At 36.6% G+C, this 19,529-nt stretch overlaps 1 protein-coding gene across 11 annotated transcripts in view; it reads right to left on the bottom strand.

Moving 5' to 3' along the window:
• KLHL13 (kelch like family member 13) overlaps positions 1-19,529 on the bottom strand; it is a 189,197-nt gene that overhangs the window by 25,088 nt on the left and 144,580 nt on the right. For 10 of the 11 annotated variants that reach the window (XM_089323802.1, XM_008272916.5, XM_008272917.5 and 7 more), the window contains 3 exons: positions 11,234-11,375; positions 987-1,119; positions 266-462 (listed from right to left, as the gene is read on the bottom strand). In XM_089323802.1, coding sequence (XP_089179928.1) covers positions 266-462; positions 987-1,119; positions 11,234-11,347 — 444 coding nt within the window. In that variant the 5' untranslated portion in view covers positions 11,348-11,375. Of the gene's footprint in view, positions 1-265; positions 463-986; positions 1,120-11,233; positions 11,376-17,796; positions 17,901-19,529 lie in introns of those variants that run through there. The other variant, XM_089323801.1, reaches the window with a different exon arrangement.

The following is a 19,529-nucleotide window of genomic DNA, read 5'->3' as shown; positions in this document are numbered from 1 at the left end:
ACAGGTTAAGTTATACTTGCATATCTTTACCAAACACTATAACTATCTTATGTCATATACTTGCACAGTTGCTTTTATTAAATGATTCCATTTTTGTTAAAAAAAAAAAAAAAGTACTTGTTTTAATCTCAGCTTAAGTTTCCAGACCACATGACACCAGTCTAACTATGAGAGTTTGACATGTCTACACAGCAGATTTCACCAGCCCTGATACAAACAGGCCACATCGAATCTACCTCAGGAAAAAGATTGGAAAATATCTTACCCCAGAAATGAGAAATACTTTACAGAAGTCCAAAACTGGCAGAATCTGTAGAAAGCTAGCAGCTTCCAGTGTGTCTTGAAGGTTGTCCATATTAAGAGAAAGTTTTGCAGTATAAATGAAATCAATAATTTTCCTTAGACCGACTTTGCTCACACCATGAAGCTTAATGCACATTAAATCTTGTTCTTTCATTCCACCTGAAATAAAGACATTCAATTAAATGAAGGTGGATAATTAAGGTCAAATTCACTTCTGCTGCTAATTAGATGCAATAAAATCAAGGAGAAGTCTCATTCTGTGTAAGCATTTCTATCAGGGTTAGCTTCTGCATATTTTACAGTTAAAAGAGAGTACTTAAAAAGGATTATCTTTATACTAATGGAGGTCATATATGATGCAAGTGCTTCCAAAATGTTTTCCTGTCACTTAGTATCTTTTGAAGGACTAAAGATTGTATTCCTGGGACACAGGTTCTCTGGTGGCCTAGTCACACATTTTTTCTACAATCTGAAATAAAAGTAGACAGCATGAAAAAGTGCATCAATTTCTCATGTTAAACCTATGGTAATCACAACCATTCATACTGTTATGTATTCCTTTTGATACTTTTTCCTTTTTTACAGACAGACAACAACAACTGAATGCCATGTCTTAATTTAGATAGAAACACGGGGTTTTCCTATTTCTTAAATGAGGATGCAGAGTTTAAAAGTCAAATTACCTGTGAACATAGCCTTGAAGTAATCACTAGCAGATGCCATCATAACTCTATGCACAGGGAAGGCATCATCTGTGTCACCTGGCATCAGGGTCACATCACAAAGCAATCCTTCAAGCCGCAGCTGGTCAAAGCCCTATAACAAAGGCATGAGTTGAGCTACTAAGCAAGGTAAGATGAGGCTATACATCTCTCTTGCTAAAATTCTGTTTCTAATATTAATGTAGTGCAACATATTTGGAACAATGATTAGGAGAAGAAAAACTAAACATGTCGTTATATGTGGTAAATTTTATTATGTTGTATAAAAAAGATAAAACTAAGACATTTAGATAAAGAACAGGGCCAGCTTTGTGGCACAAGCTTCCATCTGTGACACCTGCATCCCATATCAGAGCACCAGTTGGAATCTCAGCTGCTCCATTTCTGATCCAGTTCCCTACTAATCTGCCCAGGAATTCAGTAGAAGATGGCCCAATTGCTTAAATTCCTGCCACCCATGTCAGAGACCCGGATGGAGTTCCAGGCTCCTGGCTTTGGCTTGGCCCAGCCCCAGTCAATACAGTCATTTGGTGAGTGAACCAGTAGATGTAAGATATTCCCATTCTCATTCTCTCTCTCTCTCCCTCTCCCTCTCTTTCTCTATTTTTCTCTCCCTCCCTCCCTCCATCTCTGTTACTCTGCCTTTCAAATAAATAAAATAAATCTTTTTAAAAAATATATTAAGAACAAATAAGGAAGAGATGGAATTGTGGCACAGTGAGTTAAGCCACTGTTTATGATTTTGTGCTACCATTTCATGTTGAAGGAATGGTCTGAGTTCTGGTTGCACCCTTTCCCATACAGCTTCCTGCTAACACACCTAGGGGAGCAGAAAATGATGGCCCAAGTGCTGGGGCCCCTGCCATTCATGTGGGAGACCCATATGGAATTCCTGGTTCCTCGCTCAGCCTGGCCCAGACCTGGCTCTAGTGGCCACTTGGTGAAAGAACCAGCAGATGAAGATCCACACACACTACCTCCCCCAACCCTCCCAGTTACTCTGTATCAAATAAACAAATCTTTTACAAAATGCTTGAATCTACAGAACTGGACATTCAAAGCACTTACTTAATCAACCCTCTTTACCCTCTATGAAGATGAATATTTTATGCCAAAATATTTATGCATCACATGTATACTCTAAAATGCAATTATGTATCATAGTTTTCTTTCTCTGACAATAATTGCCATATGTTCCTATTCACAAATATAACATATTTCCAAAAGGCCTTTTTTTCCTTTGTAGACACAAATGTTACACATTCCACCCCACTATTTTCAGTTTCCACTGCTGATTTGTCTGTTGTCCTTGTTATTCAGAATAGTAAGAATTGAGCTGCCATTTGACCTAGCAGGGAAGGACTGCAATTAAGATACCCACGTCCCACATCAGTGTGCCTGGGTTGGATTCCTGGCTCCAGCTTCCTGCTTATGTAGACCTGGGGAGGCAGCAATGATGGCTCAAAGTAGTTAAGTGCCTGGATGGAATTCCTGGTTCCCAGCTGCAGCCCTGGCACAATCCCTAGCCACTGCAAGAATTTGGGAAGTGAATCAGTGGAAGGAAGCTCTTTCTTTTTCTCTTTGTTTCACAAATAAGTAATTTTATTTATTTTTATTTTTATTAATGTTAAGAGAACAGTTTCATGCATTCCATAAAAACGGTTCTAAGAACAGTAAAAGAACAACTCATCTTGCAAAAGATGTCAATTTTTAGGGAATGTTCTCATGCTGGAGAAGTGTTCTTTTAAAATTCACATGAAGTCTCAAATGCAATAAGTTTATGGTATTCACCTTCAAATGTGGATGAATAATTGTAATTATCAAATGATGACACTGGGGTGGAAGATTAAAAGGGTCAAGTGAAAACAGAAACCGGTAACTGGAACAGCTGAGAGACAAGCATTTTTCAATTCCCCATGTTCAATCAACAACATGAACAACAACAGCAACAATTATATTTTAAGTCCGAAACCACAGAATGTACTTTAAATCCATGTAGTCTCCTTGTGTATAACTTAAATTTTGTGGCCAAAAATTATAAACCAGAAATTATGACATTTCTCCCATTAATGAAATGAATTGTGCCCCATTTGTTTAGGTAAGATGAAAAAGGTTAAGGTAAGAGAAAAGGAATTGAGTCAGTTTGGGAAAGAAAAACTAGTTCCCAAGGCCTTGGGTTTTTTACTCCCTCAAATTTAGTTGAAAACTAAAAGCCCACATCTTCTACTTACTAAAAGTAACCACTGTTAATTGTTCAGTACATATTGTACTTCAAGATTTTATTCTATTTTTAACTTTTTAAAATAAATATGAACAACTTAATATGTTATCCCTCTTAGTATTTTTTTTGTTTGTTCTACTTAATACTTTTGGTTGAATACTGTAATCAATACACAATTCTTCTTAAGTGCTGAAACTTAACTGAAAAGTGATCGCTGTTAAATATAAGACTAGGAACAAGAGAGGGAAGAGGTGTGCAATTCGGGACATGCTCAAGCTGACTTACCTCAAACGGTACAGTTAGAAACATACCAGGGGATTCCAATTCAATCCCATCAAGGTGGCATGTACCAATGCCATCTCACTAGTCCCAGTGATCAATTTCTGTTCACAATTGATCATAATGATAGGACTAAGAACCAAAGGGATCACATAAACAAGAATAGTGTCTGCAAATACTAGCTCATAGAATCAAAAAGGGAGAGAATGATCCAACATGGGAAGTGAGATACACAGCAGACCCATAGAATGGCAGATGTCCTAAACAGCACTCTGGCCTCAGAATCAGCCCTTAAGGCATGTGGATCTGGCTGAAAAGCCCATGAGAGTATTTCAGGCATGGAAAGCCAAGACACTCTGGGGAAAAAAAAAAAAAAAACCTAAATGAAAGATCTCCACGAGTGAGATTCCAGTGGAAAGAACAGGTCATCAAAGAAGGAGGTACCTTTCTCTGAAGGGAGGAGAGAACTTCCACTTTGACCATGGCCTTGTCTAAATATGATCAGAGTCAGTGAACTCAGGGGGCTTCCATAGCCTTGGCAGCTCATGACAAGAGCCTAGGGTGATTACTGATGCCATAAACAAGAGTGTCAATTTGTTAAGTCAACAACAGGAGTCACTGTGCACTTACTCCTCATGTAGGATCTCTGTCCTTAGTGTGCTGTACATTGAGATTTAATGCTATAACTAGTACTCAAACAGTATTTTTCACTTTATGTTTCTGTGTGGGAGCAAACTGTTGAAATCTTTTCTTAATGTATGCTAAACTGATCTTCTGTATATAAAGAGAATCGAAAATGAATCTTGATGTGAATGGAAGGGGAGAGGGAGTAGGAAAGGGGAGGGTTGCGGGTGGGAGGTACGTTATGGGGGGAGGCCATTGTAATCCATAAGCTGTACTTTGGAAATTTATATTCATTAAATAAAAGTTAAAAAAAGAATAAATATAAATTTCCAAAGTACAGCTTATGGATTACAATGGCTCCCCCCACCATAACCTCCCTCCCACCTGCAACCCTCCCATCTCCCAATCCCTCTCCCATTCCATTCTCATCAAGATTCATTTTCAATTGTCTTTATATGCAGGAGATCAATTTAGAATATATTAAGTAAAGATTTCAACAGTTTGCACCCACACAGAAACACAAAGTATAAAATACTGTTTGAGTACTAGTTATAGCATTAATTCACATTGTACAACACATTAAGGACAGAGATCCTACATGAGGAGTAAGTGCACAGTGACTCCTGTTGTTGACTTAACAAATTGACACTCTTGTTTATGGCGTCAGTAATCTCCCTAGGCTCTTGTCATGAGTTGCCAAGGCTGTGGAAGTCTTTTGAGTTCGCCGACTCCAATCTTATTTAGACAAGATCATAGTCAAAGTGGAAGATGTTTGTAGGAATACAGAATTTTTTAAAAATGAGATAAAATACATGCTGTTGTGTATTTTCAAATTCACTTCAGCAGATAACATGGACTTCTATCTTGGTGCACATAAATTTACTTCATTCTTTTTGGTAGAAACATAGTGTTGGTAATCACAAGTTCTTCATCTATTCTCCTCTGCCTGAACACTTAGGTTATCTCTCAACTTTTACAATAATAATAAGCAGTGGCACAATGAACCTTCTTAAACATGTACTTACTTGTGTAAGTATATCTGTGGAAGATATTCTTATAAGTGGATAATGGTTTAAAGAGCGTATTTTTAAAGTTTTGATACTTCTAGCAAATCAAAAGATTTGATTTGTCTTGGGAGAAATATCATACCTTAGGTACTGGTAAGAAAAAAAGATGTGAAGACACTAATGAGAATAGACTAGGTACTGTATTCCTCCTTTATTTTTAGTCACCAAATAATTTTGAACTTCCCTAAAGCATATGTAGATAATAGCCATGAAAAACAATCATGGTTATTTGGTCAAAGGCAATAACTGGATACAATCAGTTACTTTCTTAAAAAAAAAATAAAAAAGAACTCTTGGCTCATTTACTAAGCTCTCCTACCCTAAAATATTTCTACAAATATTTTACATTTGGAATTGAGTGAAGTTGGTGAGCTCCATTCCTACTATTTTATATTTCTTATTTTCCCCTCTTAAAAAAAGGAATGGCTAATGCTTCTTGTATTAACTGTCATTTCACATTCCTTCTACATTCCATTAAAATTATTTGTGCAGGCGTGCACAAAATCCTCAAAAGCAAGATAGCTCAGTTGAGACACCAAGAGCCTTTATCTTCTTCACATATTTGGTCATTTTACTTTCTCTTTTTAAACGGAAGACCACAAAAGTGAAGAAGCTGCAGTGCCTAGATGACTTATCACATTCTGTGTATCTTCTATTCTATGCTTCATTTTTCTGCCTTTGGGAACGTATCTGCTTTTGAGATTTTACATTTATTTTCCCTGAATGCAAAATAGTTGCCTTTATATTTTAGAACATTTATTTTCAAAGGCATAAATGAATGATCCCAGTATTGTTCGATCCCATATTTGTTAATTGTATTCCAGATCATTACTATCTTGATCCCAATGCGATCTGTCAATTCATAGTCTTAATATCTTGTCCTGTTCCTGTATATCGCAGCTCTGTCTAAAGAGAAGTTTCCTCTACACCCACACATTGTTGTATGTAAGAAGGAGTCCTTTCTCTACATCTATGCACATATTAAAAGGAAAACTGCTGGGGGCCTGCCCTGTGGTGTAGCAGGTAAAGCCGCCGCCTGCAGTGCCAGCATCCCATATGGGCACCGGTTCGAGACCCTGCTGCTCCACTTCCGATCCAGCTCTCTGCTATGGCCTGGGAAAGCAATAAAAGATGGCCCAACTCCTTGGGCCCCTGCACCAGCATGGGAGACCCAGAAAAGGCTCCTGGCTCCTGGCTCTGGATCAGCGCAGCTCCAGCTGTTGAGGCCAATTGGAGAGTGAACCAGCGGATGGAAGACCTCTCTCTCTGCCTCTCCTTCTGTGTGCAACTCTGACTTTCAAATAAATAAATCTTTAAAAAAGGAAAAATACATCACTTGCCTCCACAATTCTCATCTGTTTTTCTATATATTTACTTTTTGCTTTCACTGTTATCTTTAATCCTATTTAACTCTAGGAAGACTTTCAAACCTATCCTATACTTAACATGTGTTGTACAATGTGAATTAATGCTATAACTAGTACTCAAACAGTATTTTACACTTTGTGTTTCTGTGTGGGTGCAAACTGTTGAAATCTTTACTTAATATATTCTAAACTGTCTCACTGGTAAAAACCAGGATTACTCTTTTTCTAGCACTTTATTTATGCCAGTACTTTTCATTGGGATGTTCTCCTATTTTCAAAGATTAGTTCAAATATTACCTCCTCTATAAAGCTATCTTTAATCAAATATCTTCTAAAATAATTAGGTCTCTTTAGTCTGGATTTCACAATTTACCATTTAATTATATCCTACAAATTTGTTTCCAGTGAATGAACATGAATAAACAGATTTACGTTACCTCCTGAAATATCTTAAAACCAGAAAAAAAAAACCTCTAGTATGAAAAAATTTAAATATTGAAGGAGAGGGAGCTGTGAAAGATGAGAAACGAATTAAGGGCTCACTAGTTAGGTGAGCCCTACAAGTGTTGCAGCATTCTTCCTAGAAATTCCAGACAGAGGTACCCAGAGTGGGGACTCAGACAAAACACAACATTCTCCTGGGGCAGAGAGTCTGGGGAAATCAAGGCAGCTAAGTTTGTAGAACAGAATACGAGAGAAGAGATCTGCATGGAAAGGGTACCCTGGAGATCTGATAATACTCGCCCTTGAGTATTCAACTGAGTAAGTACATTTGTCAGGAGGAAAAACCACCTAAATGGAACACAGGTACACCTGTCAAGGCTCACAAAGGTCTAGGAATACTTCCTACTCAAACCACAGGAGTGGAGTAACTTTGTGTTGCTGGGGCCTTAGGTAGAGTACACAAAAGGACTTTGTCTCAGTATTGAGGAAAAGTGTATTTCACCATATAAACAAACTAAAAAAAAAAAAAAACAACAGTAAGATCAACTCAATAGCTACTTAAAAAGCATTTGAAAAACATCCAACATCGATTAACAATTTTAAAAATCTCTCAGCACACTTCATGGGGAATTTCCTCAAACATATAACTAACATCATAGCTGAAGACTAAGTCCTCCTACCCCTACCATCAAGAACAAAGCAAGAATATACTCCCCCGTCACTTTCACATTTTTCTAGAGGTTCTACTCAGTGCAGTAAGAAAAAGGAATAAAATCCTGGAAACGAAGAAATAAAATTATCTTATAGGCAAAATGATCACCTATATAGAAAATTCCATACTATCTACAGAAAAGCTCCTAGAACTAGTAAGTCAGTTAACCTAAGTTGCAAGATCAATAATTAATTAATTGTTTTGCTACACACCACCAACAGTCAGAAACTGAAATTAGTCATCACAGAATATGCAACTCTAGAGTTGGATAGGCTTCTCCCATGTATCACTTCAACACATGTTAAGTAAACAGTAATATACAATTGAGAATGCAATAATAACACTAAACTGACCTAAAAAGGGAAAGAGCTATGCATTCTTTCAATTTATAAACACTCAATTGAAAATATAAGAATAGCTTATTGTACTCCAACCTGAACATCCCAAGAGCTATGACCAGGAGAAACTATAGACCCATTTCTCTATATTCTAGCTGCCATTCAGGAACTGAGAAGAAAAAGTGTCACTGTCATTTAAAAAAATCTCAACAATTTAGATTTAGCTCCTCTTTTATAAAAACGTAATTTGACCTAATCATTATGCCTGCTTCCTGTGTGAGCACTACATTGTTTATCTTATGATCATAAAGTTTTTAAATAGGGTATAGTTCTACAACACGACCATGATCACCAAACCACATGTTTACTTTAGGATAAACACTGAAATAAACCCAGTGCAACGCAACACATTAACCTGTAGAGATTCATGGAACAGCCTACTGTTTTAACATTCTATTAGCTAAACAATAACTTAAGTCTATAGAAAAATATCTTACATGGACTTTATTTTCTCTGCAAAATTTTAGTTCTAAACAGCTAACATAGAGGAAAACCTGAAAAGAGCAGTCTGATATGCACTGACCTTAAAATGAGAAAAATGTCAATTAGCAGCCTAGATAACCAAATCAGTAGAAATTTTCAACCTTTATGGGTTTGAGTAAGCGTGGAAAATAATCAGAAAATTATTTCCTTTTACCTACATAAGAAGTCTACACTAAATATACTCTGCCACAGGCTGAAGTGTGGTACTTTGGTTTAGCCTCCTTGTTCCAACAGGGAATGGAAGATGGTCATGAGATATAACTACAGGTAAAGCAGTAGTCAAGGAGTGACAAAAAATATAATCCTAGACTTTACAAATCACTACTTCAGCTAACCCCAGTTAATCTTCCTTATTTGAGTAGAAATAATTTGCATTGCTAATTCCATCATGAATTCCCTTGGGCTATGTTCCAGGTGCTAGGAACCCAAGCCTATTAGGTATCAGATGTCTTTTTAGGTACTTTGATAATTTAGTTTGCTGAAGTCTGATTATTCGAGATGGATAATCCACTACAGTCACTCAAGTCAAACAAATAGAAAATTTATTTGGTGCGCCAATCACCTCTGACCCATTTCTATTTCCTCTGACACCTCCTCTGTTTAGCTTCAATGTAAGAAATTAATTTACTATGTACCTTACTTTTCCATGAACTGTGATAGTCAATCCTAGAATCTTTTACCCAGATTTTAAATGAAGAAGATGACCCAGAGAAGACAAATGACTTTCCCAAAGTCACACAAATAGGTGGTACAACTAGAATTTCAGTTTGAGTTGAAACCCATGTCCTTTTCACTTCAGTTAAGCAGGGGAAAATCCTGCGGAGTGAGACTGCTTAGCAGTTTCTCCCCAAGGATCTGTTCCCCTCATAGAACTTTCAATGCCTTCTGAAGATGGGGTTGGCGTTATTACTAATTTTAAAATGATGATAACATTACACATATTGAACACTTCTCTAGCTTGTTCTCTTGACAACCATACATGTAAGATTAAATACCAAAAGGAACTGTTAGTGCCTGGCCTAAAAACAACAACTTGTGAGAACATAATTTTCAATAGAGTTTTAAACAGAGAATACAAGGTTTCTCAACAATATAGAGTGCTAGGTCTGTCAGCACAGAAATTAAAATAATGTAAAAAAAAATCAGCTGAACAAAGATCTTAAAGTAATAAAAACTTTCAGGTTACTTTCACATCACTAGTTTTTACCACCAGCATGGAACAATGGGCTAAAAAACAGAGCTAAGGGCTCTAAGATCCAACTATGCTTGTTTTGTCAACTATTCTTTCTAAAATTACATAGGACACACAGAAAAATATTTCCACTGTTAAAAACAAAACAGTGTAGTAATATATAGAGCAAAACATGGCTTTATCAGCCTCACTAATGTTTCCAGACTTTTTGTTATGCATTCATTTTCATGTCTATGTATACAAACTGTATATTTTTCTACAAATATAAAGAATTATATAATATATATCACTGTTATTTTTAACAGCTTTATTGACATATAATTCATATACAATTCAAGCATTTATAGTATACAAATAAATGGTTTTAGTATATCCACAGATAAGTGCAACTAATTCCACAGTCAACTTCAGAGTATTTTCTTCACTTGGAAAAGTAATCTTGTGCTTTAGCTAACATTCTCATATTCACCCAATTTTGCCAACCCTAAACAAACATGAGTGCACTTTGGGTCTCTGTAATTTTGCCTATTTTGGATACTTCATCAACATAGACTTTTGAGACTAGCCTCTTTCACTTAGAATAGTGTTTCCAAGGTTTATCCATATGGTACCATGTATCAGTACCTCATTTTTTTATGAATACACCTAATCCATATTCCACTGTACGGATATACCATATTTTCCTGTTAATTTTTTTCATTTAATATCTCATAGTCTTTCCATTCAACACATATATACCCATCTCATTCTTTTTAGTGACTGGAGAGTATGGCATAGTTTTGACGCAATATAATTAATGTAACCATTTCCCTATTGATGCAAATTTAGGCAATTTCCAACATCTCTCCAATGTAATAATTTATAATATATATCATAGAGAGGGTAACATTTCTTGGAGGAAGACGGTCCTTGCCTCTAGAACAGTAGTTCTAATAGCACAGTTGGCCCTCCATACCCATCAGTTTCATATCTATGGATTCAACCAACCATGAGTTGAAAATAAACATATGCCTATGATGACTGTATCTATGCTAAACATATACAGACTTTTTATCTTGCCATCATATCCTAAATAATATAACGTAACAGCTATGCACTTACTTATATTAGGGAGTATAAACTATAGATTTGTAAAGTATATGGAAAGAGGTACTTAGGTTATATACAAATACTTCATCATTTAATATAGTTGCCTTGAGAACCCAAGGACTTTGGTATGAGAGGGGAGAGGGGTTATGGACTCAATCCCCTGTTGGTAGTAAGGGAAGACTCTATGTTACCCAAACATGCAGCATCACTTTGGAGTTTAGAAATGCAAGTTCCTGGACCCATTCCCGGTGACTTTTGACATCTCACACCATAAAACTCCAGGTTGTTTTTTTAAGCCATGTTAATACCATAGAAGGATTGGCTGAGATTACCTGTAATACCACAGAACTGTGGGTATTGCTGGTAAAGATGCGTGTGGTTCCTGCCTTGGAAGACTGCAAATGGGATGAGAGGCCCATTTCGCTGCTTCCAAGGGACAATTTCATGTGTTGGTCTTCCTCTTCCACGAGAGATCTGAAAGTTTTTTAAAATAAGAAAGGCAAATTAAAACATGTATAATTCATCCCAATAAGATTTAAATAATCATTATCACTAGTCATCTAATTATAAGATGTACTAAACTTTGTTTCACTATATTTTAGATTCATGCCACTATACCACAGAAAAAAATACATATTTGTAAAGCATTATCTATACTGTCTACCTTGGAGAGCAACTAAAAAAATCAACTTAAAAGCCTGCATGTGGTATAGCAGGTTTGGCACAGTGAGTTGTGATGCAGTAGGTTAAGCCACCATCTGTGATGCCAGCATACATGTCAGAGTGACAATTCAACTCCCAGCTGATCTATTTCTGATAGAGCTCCCCGCTAATGTGCTTGGGAAGGCAGAAATGGTGCAACTGCTTAGGCACCTACCACCCAAATGGGAAATTCAGATGGACTTCCTGACTCCTGGCTTCAACCATTCCAGCCATTTGGAGAGAGCCAGCAGATGGAAGATCCTTTTTGTTTTTTAATGAAAGGCAAAGTTACACAGAGAAACAGACAGAGGCAGACTGAGAGATCTCCACACACTCATTCCCTCCCTAGATGGCTACAATGGTTGGAGCTGGGCCAGGCCAAAACCAGGAGCCAGGAGCTTCATCCAGGTTTCCAACATGGATGGCAAGAGCCCAAGTGCTTGGGCCTTCTTCCGTTGCTTTCCCAGGCACATCAGCACGGAGCTGGATCAGAAGTGGCATAGCTAGGATGCAGACCAGCACCCATAAGTGGTGCTGGAGTAATAGGTAGAGGCTTAACCCACTGTGTCACACCGCCAGATGCAAAATATCTCTCTCCCTCCACCACCTTCACTCTCACTGTGCTTTTCAAATAATAAAAAAATTTTTAAAAGATGATTCAAAATTATAGTCATAATGGCAAGGGTAATTTTTTTGGTATTTTACTATTTAGATAGCAACGCTATTAAATTGTGCTTTTCACAGTTAAAATTAATTCAAAAAATCAAATTTTAAAAAGATAAAAATGAGGTGAGCATTTGGCTCAGTGGTTAAGACTCTCCCATTTTGGAGAGCTGGTTCAAATCCCAGCTCTGCTTGCAATTCAGCTTCTTGCTATGTGCATCCTGGGAAGTAGCTGTGATGGCTCAAGAATTTGGGTCCTTGTCACCCATGTGGTAGAATTGGATTGGGTTCCTGGCTTCAGGCTTCATACCAGCCCAGTCACAGCTATCACAGGCATTTGGGGAATTAACCAGTAGATCAAACATCTGTGCATCTGTTTCACTCATTTTGTAAAAATGAAAATAAATTTTAAAATTTAAAAGATAAACAGTGACCATTTATTGAATAGTCACTCTGTGTCAGACACTTTTCAAGAATTTTATACACATGAGTTCATTTAATCCTTTAACAGTACTATAGGTACTATTAGCATCTCCTTTTGTGTTTAACACTTAAAACTTATTTTAATTTCTAGTTAGTTTTTATCAAATTCAATACGGCGGCCGGTGCTGCAGCTCACTAGGCTAATCCTCCACCTGCGGCGCTGGCACCCCAGGTTCTAGTCCCGGTTGGGGTGCCAGATTCTGTCCTGGTTGCTCCTCTTCCAGTCCAGTTCTCTGCTGTGGCCCGGGAAGGCAGTGGAGGATGGCCCAAGCGCTTGGGCCCTGCACCTGCATGGGAGACCAGGAGGAAGCACCTGGCTCCTGGCTTTGGATCGGCACAGTGCGCCAGCCGTGGTGGCCATTTGGGGGGGTGAACCAACGGAAGGAAGACCTTTCTCTCTCTCTCCGTCTAACTCTGCCTGTCAAAAAAAATTCAATATGGCTTTTAGACACAATTCTAGGAACATAGTGTCTCCTTTTTATTGAAGATGGAGATAAGCTAAAGCAAGGCTCAAAACAGCTTACCTAGGGTCACAACATTATGAAATTGGATGGACTAGGATCTGAATCTAGTCTGATCTCATCCCAACTGGAAAGCTCCCTGGTAAAAGCCAAATATTAACTGTGATATATTAATACATCACTTATTCTTTTTAGTAATAATTCTCATCAGCTCCAGTTGAACATCATACACTTAAAATTACTTTTCTAGTCCCTCACTTAATTTGGGGTTGTTTAGCCAAATATCTGTAGTCTAGTGGCATTTTCATCTTTTCAAAGAAATGAATCAATAAAATAGATGAAAGCTATTCTTATATATTTTACAAGAATATATATCGGGGTGGGGCATAAAAATGGTTGGGGAACCTGTAGTCAACAGGTCACCTAGTTACACAGAGAATATAGCAATGTATTTGATAGTTTGAAGGCTTTGGTTAGGATACATTAAAAATTGGCCATCATGGAAAACTTTTCATTATGCCTCAGAAGCAGCATTGTGTTCCTTTAGGACTTAGGTATATAATATTAATATAATATTAATACTGTCTCTTGATCACCTGCTTAAGAGCATAGAGCCCATAGTTCTGGGTTGGGTGTGTTAAAATAGCTATCAGATAAGGAGGATAATGGATTTTCAAGTTCTAGAACTCCTCATTTTTTTAAATCTATAATTCCCTAAATGCTGAATTCTTTTCTTAACCAGGCTATTTAATATCACAAAGATTTCACCTATTTATCCTATCATACCTACAAGCTAGGTGAATAAGTTTTAAAAGTAAAAGGCAGGCCGGCGCCGCAGCTCACTAGGCTAATCCTCCGCCTTGCTGCGCCGGCACACCGGGTTCTAGTCCCGGTCGGGGCGCCGGATTCTGTCTCGGTTGCCCCTCTTCCAGGCCAGCTCTCTGCTGTGGCCAGGGAGTGCAGTGGAGGATGGCCCAAGTCCTTGGGCCCTGCACCCCATGGGCGACCAGGATAAGTACCTGGCTCCTGCCATCGGATCAGCGTGGTGTACTGGCCGCAGCGCGCCGGCTGCGGTGGCCATTGGAGGGTGAACCAACGGCAAAGGAAGACCTTTCTCTCTGTCTCTCTCTCTCACTGTCCACTCTGCTTGTCAAAAAAAAAAAAAAAAAAAAAGCAAAAGGCTATACCTACTTTAATTCTGGCACCAATCATATGGCTTAAATCCTGCAATAATTAGAAAAAATGCTGGCCTTAAGGGTGACATCAATTCTTCTTAATGATATTAGAAACATGGTATAACCAAAAATGAATTAGTAATATATAGCCATGTATTATTCAACTCTCATGGATATTTAATAATGAAGAGGATAATTTAAGTAAGATTTTAACACATGTAAAAAAATGGATATAACTTTCCATTAGAGTTTCAAAAATAGCTTGAAACAGAATTTATGATATATAGCACACACATTCACACACACTTTTAAATAGCTTTGTGGACAGCCATTTAAAATTACAGAATCAATTGGAAAAGTCAGAAACAGATTGATGTTGATTGGTATCACTAACCCGAAAATTTCTATCATCCAGAATTCTTTTAATAGGATATTCAAGCAGGCTGTTTTATTAGTTTCTGTATTCCTTGCACAGAGCCTGGTACTAGAGGCTTAATATATGTCATCTGAACGAACACAGAATCTCATTTTTGTGGATCATTCCAAAGACAGTTCTTTATCATGCAGTGCTTAAATGACCATCAATTATCATTTTTATAAAACTGCAGATGTAAAAGGGGCTGGAGTTCAAGCTGAAACCACATTGCCCTGGTGACAAATCCTGGAAATTGCTTTTTTGAATGAAGTACAGATAACAACTTGTTTACTTGTCATTTGTCTCTTGCTTTTAAAATGGAAGAGCGGAATGTGAAAACACAGCACTTTCTCTGCAACATGATATAGCTGGCTCTCTAATTAATTACTTTGAAGGCTGAAGAAGCCTTCACTAAAATCATCTTCTTCATGACTTTTTATCAGTGTCTTTTGACTTTTCAGCATTCAAAATACTCCTTATTATTTCTGCATCAGTAACAGTACATGCCATGTCAACCTTCTTAGCAAATGCAATATTCCTGTCTAGCTCCTTTTCATTAAGTTTATTGACTGGACATGAAGAGCATTGTTCTTCAACACTGAAAGGAGGCAAAATCTGTCTGCAAATATCAGGCCTCAGTCACATCACACTATGCTTAAAGGGATGATTATCTGAATATTTCCATGAACAAATAGCATTTTTAAAGTAATCTTATATTTTTCAAATCAAAAAGTTGAAGGTCATATAAATACCACTGGTTCTCAATGGGGGAGGGGCAGAAATAGAAGATACCTTGCCACCCATCTGCACCTCCACATGTGGCATTGTCAGGAGACACTTCTCATTGTTGCAACTGGAGGGAGGGTGGCAATTACTATCATCTCTTCAGATGCTGCTAAACATCCAACACACACAGGACAGTTCTCTATGTCAAAGATGTTTTCATGCAAATATGTCAAGAATGCCAAAAGTTGAAAAAACTCTGCCTCTTCTCAGAAATTTTTCTCAAGTAATTTCATGTTTTAAATAACTGCCTAGTCCTAGGGTTGACTCTATGAGGTAATGCTAGAGGTACGAGATACAGTAGGATTATTAATTACCACTAATTCTTCCATGGCTATGCAATAGACTATCTCTGCTCTTCTCAGGTCCATCAATTTAAAAATCAAGTATTAATGGTAGATAAGTAGATAATGGCCTTGAAGTTTTCACGACAATTAAGCAGCAGAGTTTTACGTAAGATTATGTAAGAATAATGTAATTCTGCTTAAAACAACAGTTTTTTGGGTTCATTTTCCCATGCTAAGTTAGAATATGGCAAATCTTGTCCAAAAAATCCCATCTCAGCGGCACTATAAAATTATTGTTCAAGGGAGAGACACTGTTCACCAATGTTCTATTCTAAAAATCAAGGTTTTTTTTTATTACATTATGCTTTGCATATTGCTATCACACCACATTCACCCACCCCACCACTACTAGACACATCTTATTTTCAAAACAATGATCAACCACAAGGCACAAAAGCAATCTTTCACAGTGTGTATGAGCCAGTCAACTGTTCTTGCCCCAAAGAATTACTTTTTTGAAGAGCATTAGGTTAGAGATAGAAGCAGTATCTCATCATTTTACTGAATGCACTGCCAACGTGGTCAAACTGAACATATCAGCTAACGCATTTCTTTGCACTGCTGCTTCAAGACCAAAAGAAAAAAAAGTATCAACAACCACCTTCTGTTAAGTGATTTCAACATTGCAATGGTACTTTGAAACTTCCATACAAAAGGAAACATGTATAAATGATATGAGCACACAATTCACAAAGTCCAAATGTTTTTACAGAAAAATATTTAACCTCATCAGGATTCCAGAATATACAAATTAAAACAAAGATTCTATCTTAAAATATATTTTAAAAAACTATCAAAAAAGAGAGAAAACACAGGCTCACATTGCTAGGAAGTTATAGGGCAAATATGCACGAAATCCCTACTGTCTGCATGCAACTGTTCAAACAAAAGAATTTTTAAAGGGAATTTAAAAACCACTAAACTGACAAATCCTCCTAAGTTTAATTTGGTAGCATTTCCATAGAAAAACATATATACTACTGAAAAGTTGTTTGTTGGTATGCTACAATGGGGAAGGCAATTATATTGTTTGACTCCAAAGCCACAAATAATTTTTCAGTACCCCTCCATTTCCACACCAAAAAGAAAAAAAAAACTCCTCAAATCCACTAAAACCAACATTTCCATGTTTAAAACTGAGGTATTATATTGACAAATCATAAAATGCACATCAAAATTTTGTGGGTTCTATCACTGCAAACATCAGTTCATGTTACACAGAAAACCAGGTGAGGTCAAATGTCTTTGTCTAGGAAAAGGTAATATTCTAGTGTTTCTGCTAATTATTAGAATGAATGTACAATGAAACGCTGAATATTCCTGGTAGAGAGGTTTTGTGTGCCAACTCATGCTTTGGCACATTAACTTGGTTCATACCAAACGAGGAGCAGCACATTGATACTGTTAGAAATAAAATATATTGCTCTATACCTTCCTATGTTGCTGTAATTTTTGAAGAAAAAAAAGAAATTAATCTAAGAACAGCTAGAAAGGTAAATGTATATGAACAACACCTTTATTCTTTTCTCAATTTAGTTCCTGATCAGTTTCATAATACCTGTTTTTGCTTACCACTACTTTATAATCAAGATGTTAAATCTAACAATATATTCTAAAAGCATAATTTCATGGTAACAGAAGAACAGAGTTTTTTGAGTTAGTATCAAAGTCCCCAGATTAATAATATTATCTTAACTGAAAGTTAGTGCCAGCAAGTTGGTATACAGCAACAAATAACAAAGCAAAAACAAGGAAGCCAACAATGGTTTAACAATACAACAAAACTCCTTGGCTAGTCAAGGCACCAAGTCAAGCTTCCCACCACCCATCACCCAGGAAAACAAAATGCATATTTCTCACACTCACAATTTAAAGAGAAAATCAAGAAAAATGTTTTCTTCTAAGAAGTACTCCCCCTCCATTTGTTTTTCTGCTCTGAAACAAAGAAGTGTCTGCTAGCAGCAGCATTTGCTAAATGAAACATTTCTTGTGATAAAGTTGCATGGCAGGTGGAGGAGAAATTTCGCCACCTGTTCTCATACTCATTTGAATTTGAGTGCTAAATCTGTCAAGGTATTTCCCTCCACCCTTGAGAAATGAATGAAAAAACTTAAGATGGTAGAAGTCATTTGCAATTGGTCTTCAGATAGATTCAAAATATGCACACTGCATTGAATTCTAAATATTGACAGCTTTTCTACTTCTTTCCTTTTCCATCTCTCTCAAAGTTATTTCACACACATTTGTGCATGCATACGCACACACATATTCAATTTCCACTATGAATAAAGATGAAAAATGTTTTGTAAAAATCAGAATTAGTTTCCAATTCATGAAGTTAATGTCTATTTAATAATCCTGACATTAATTAAAAGAATGAAATTATGTCTTTGCAAAAACTGATGAAGGGGGGGTTGGAGGGGATCAAGGAAGTGAGGGAAGTATGGTTGTTTTCTTGAAACTGTACCTATGGAATGCATAATATTTGTTTTATTTTTATCAATAAAAATATTTTTTAAAATGAAAAATTTTAAAATTCAATTATTGAAAGATTTTTCTTCCAAATAAAATGTCATTTACATTTACAGAAAATTTCAAATATCATAGCAACTTTTATTAAGGCAGAGACTAGCTGCTTTTTAAAAAGCTAGGGAGAATGTATCGTCTTGAAGTGTTTGCCTAAAAGGAATAAAGATAATGTTTTTGTTAGTTATCTGTGTGTTTTTAATGGCATTAATATGAACTAACTATTGTCTACCTTAAATTATTTCACTACTGGAAATATTTAGTACTGATTTTTTAAAAGAAAAATAGATGTTCGCTTTCCAAGGTTTTCTTTTCTACTACAACAATACTGCAGTAAACAAACAAAAATATCAAGGTGATAGAGGCACACTATAAAATGAGTTTTCAGGGCAAAGAAACTATTGAGCAGGCTTCTTATATGCATATGTCTATCATATTTAAAATAGAATCACATTACTAAATAGCTTATGTCCATTTTAACACCAGAATATGATCATTGACCCAGCACCTGCTGTGTACTAGGCATTATGCCAGGCATGTCCCAGTATGCGACTTAATCCTCATAGCAATCCCATTTTAAAGACAGGAACTGATGCTCACTATGAGTCTAGTAACTATGATTTGAACCCATCTCTGAATCCAGAACACACACTGTTCCCCTTGTAAAAAGCCTAAAAAATGAAAATTAGACAGCAGAAACTATAAATGAATTTCAATGCTTAATTTCTAAATACAAGGACAATATCATAAAGATACATTCTGATAGAGGCAAGCAATTTTTTGAGTTAATTTTAATTAACTCAATTTAAATTACCTAGTTTTATCACTCTAGTTCCATAGAAACAATATCAGTAATAAAAATCTCTCATGCTATTTTCCCAACACATACAGGTCAGGGAGGCAGCACATCCTAGAACATAACTCAGATCGAATGTAGGGAGAATTCTGCATAACTGATATCCGCATTTAAAGAACAGATTCTGAATTCCAGTACCAAACATCACAATCACAGAAATAGCACTGTGACACAGATGAGGGAATTGGGTGAGACAAATGGAGTGACAAATGATACT

The sequence above is a fragment of the Oryctolagus cuniculus genome, chromosome X, assembly GCF_051225735.1.
Source record: "Oryctolagus cuniculus isolate XC-2025 breed Fujian yellow rabbit chromosome X, ASM5122573v1, whole genome shotgun sequence".
NCBI classification, from domain to species: Eukaryota; Metazoa; Chordata; class Mammalia; order Lagomorpha; family Leporidae; genus Oryctolagus; species Oryctolagus cuniculus.
The sequence above is the reverse complement of the archived record's forward strand: the minus strand, read 5'-3'. Positions and strand labels throughout refer to the sequence as shown.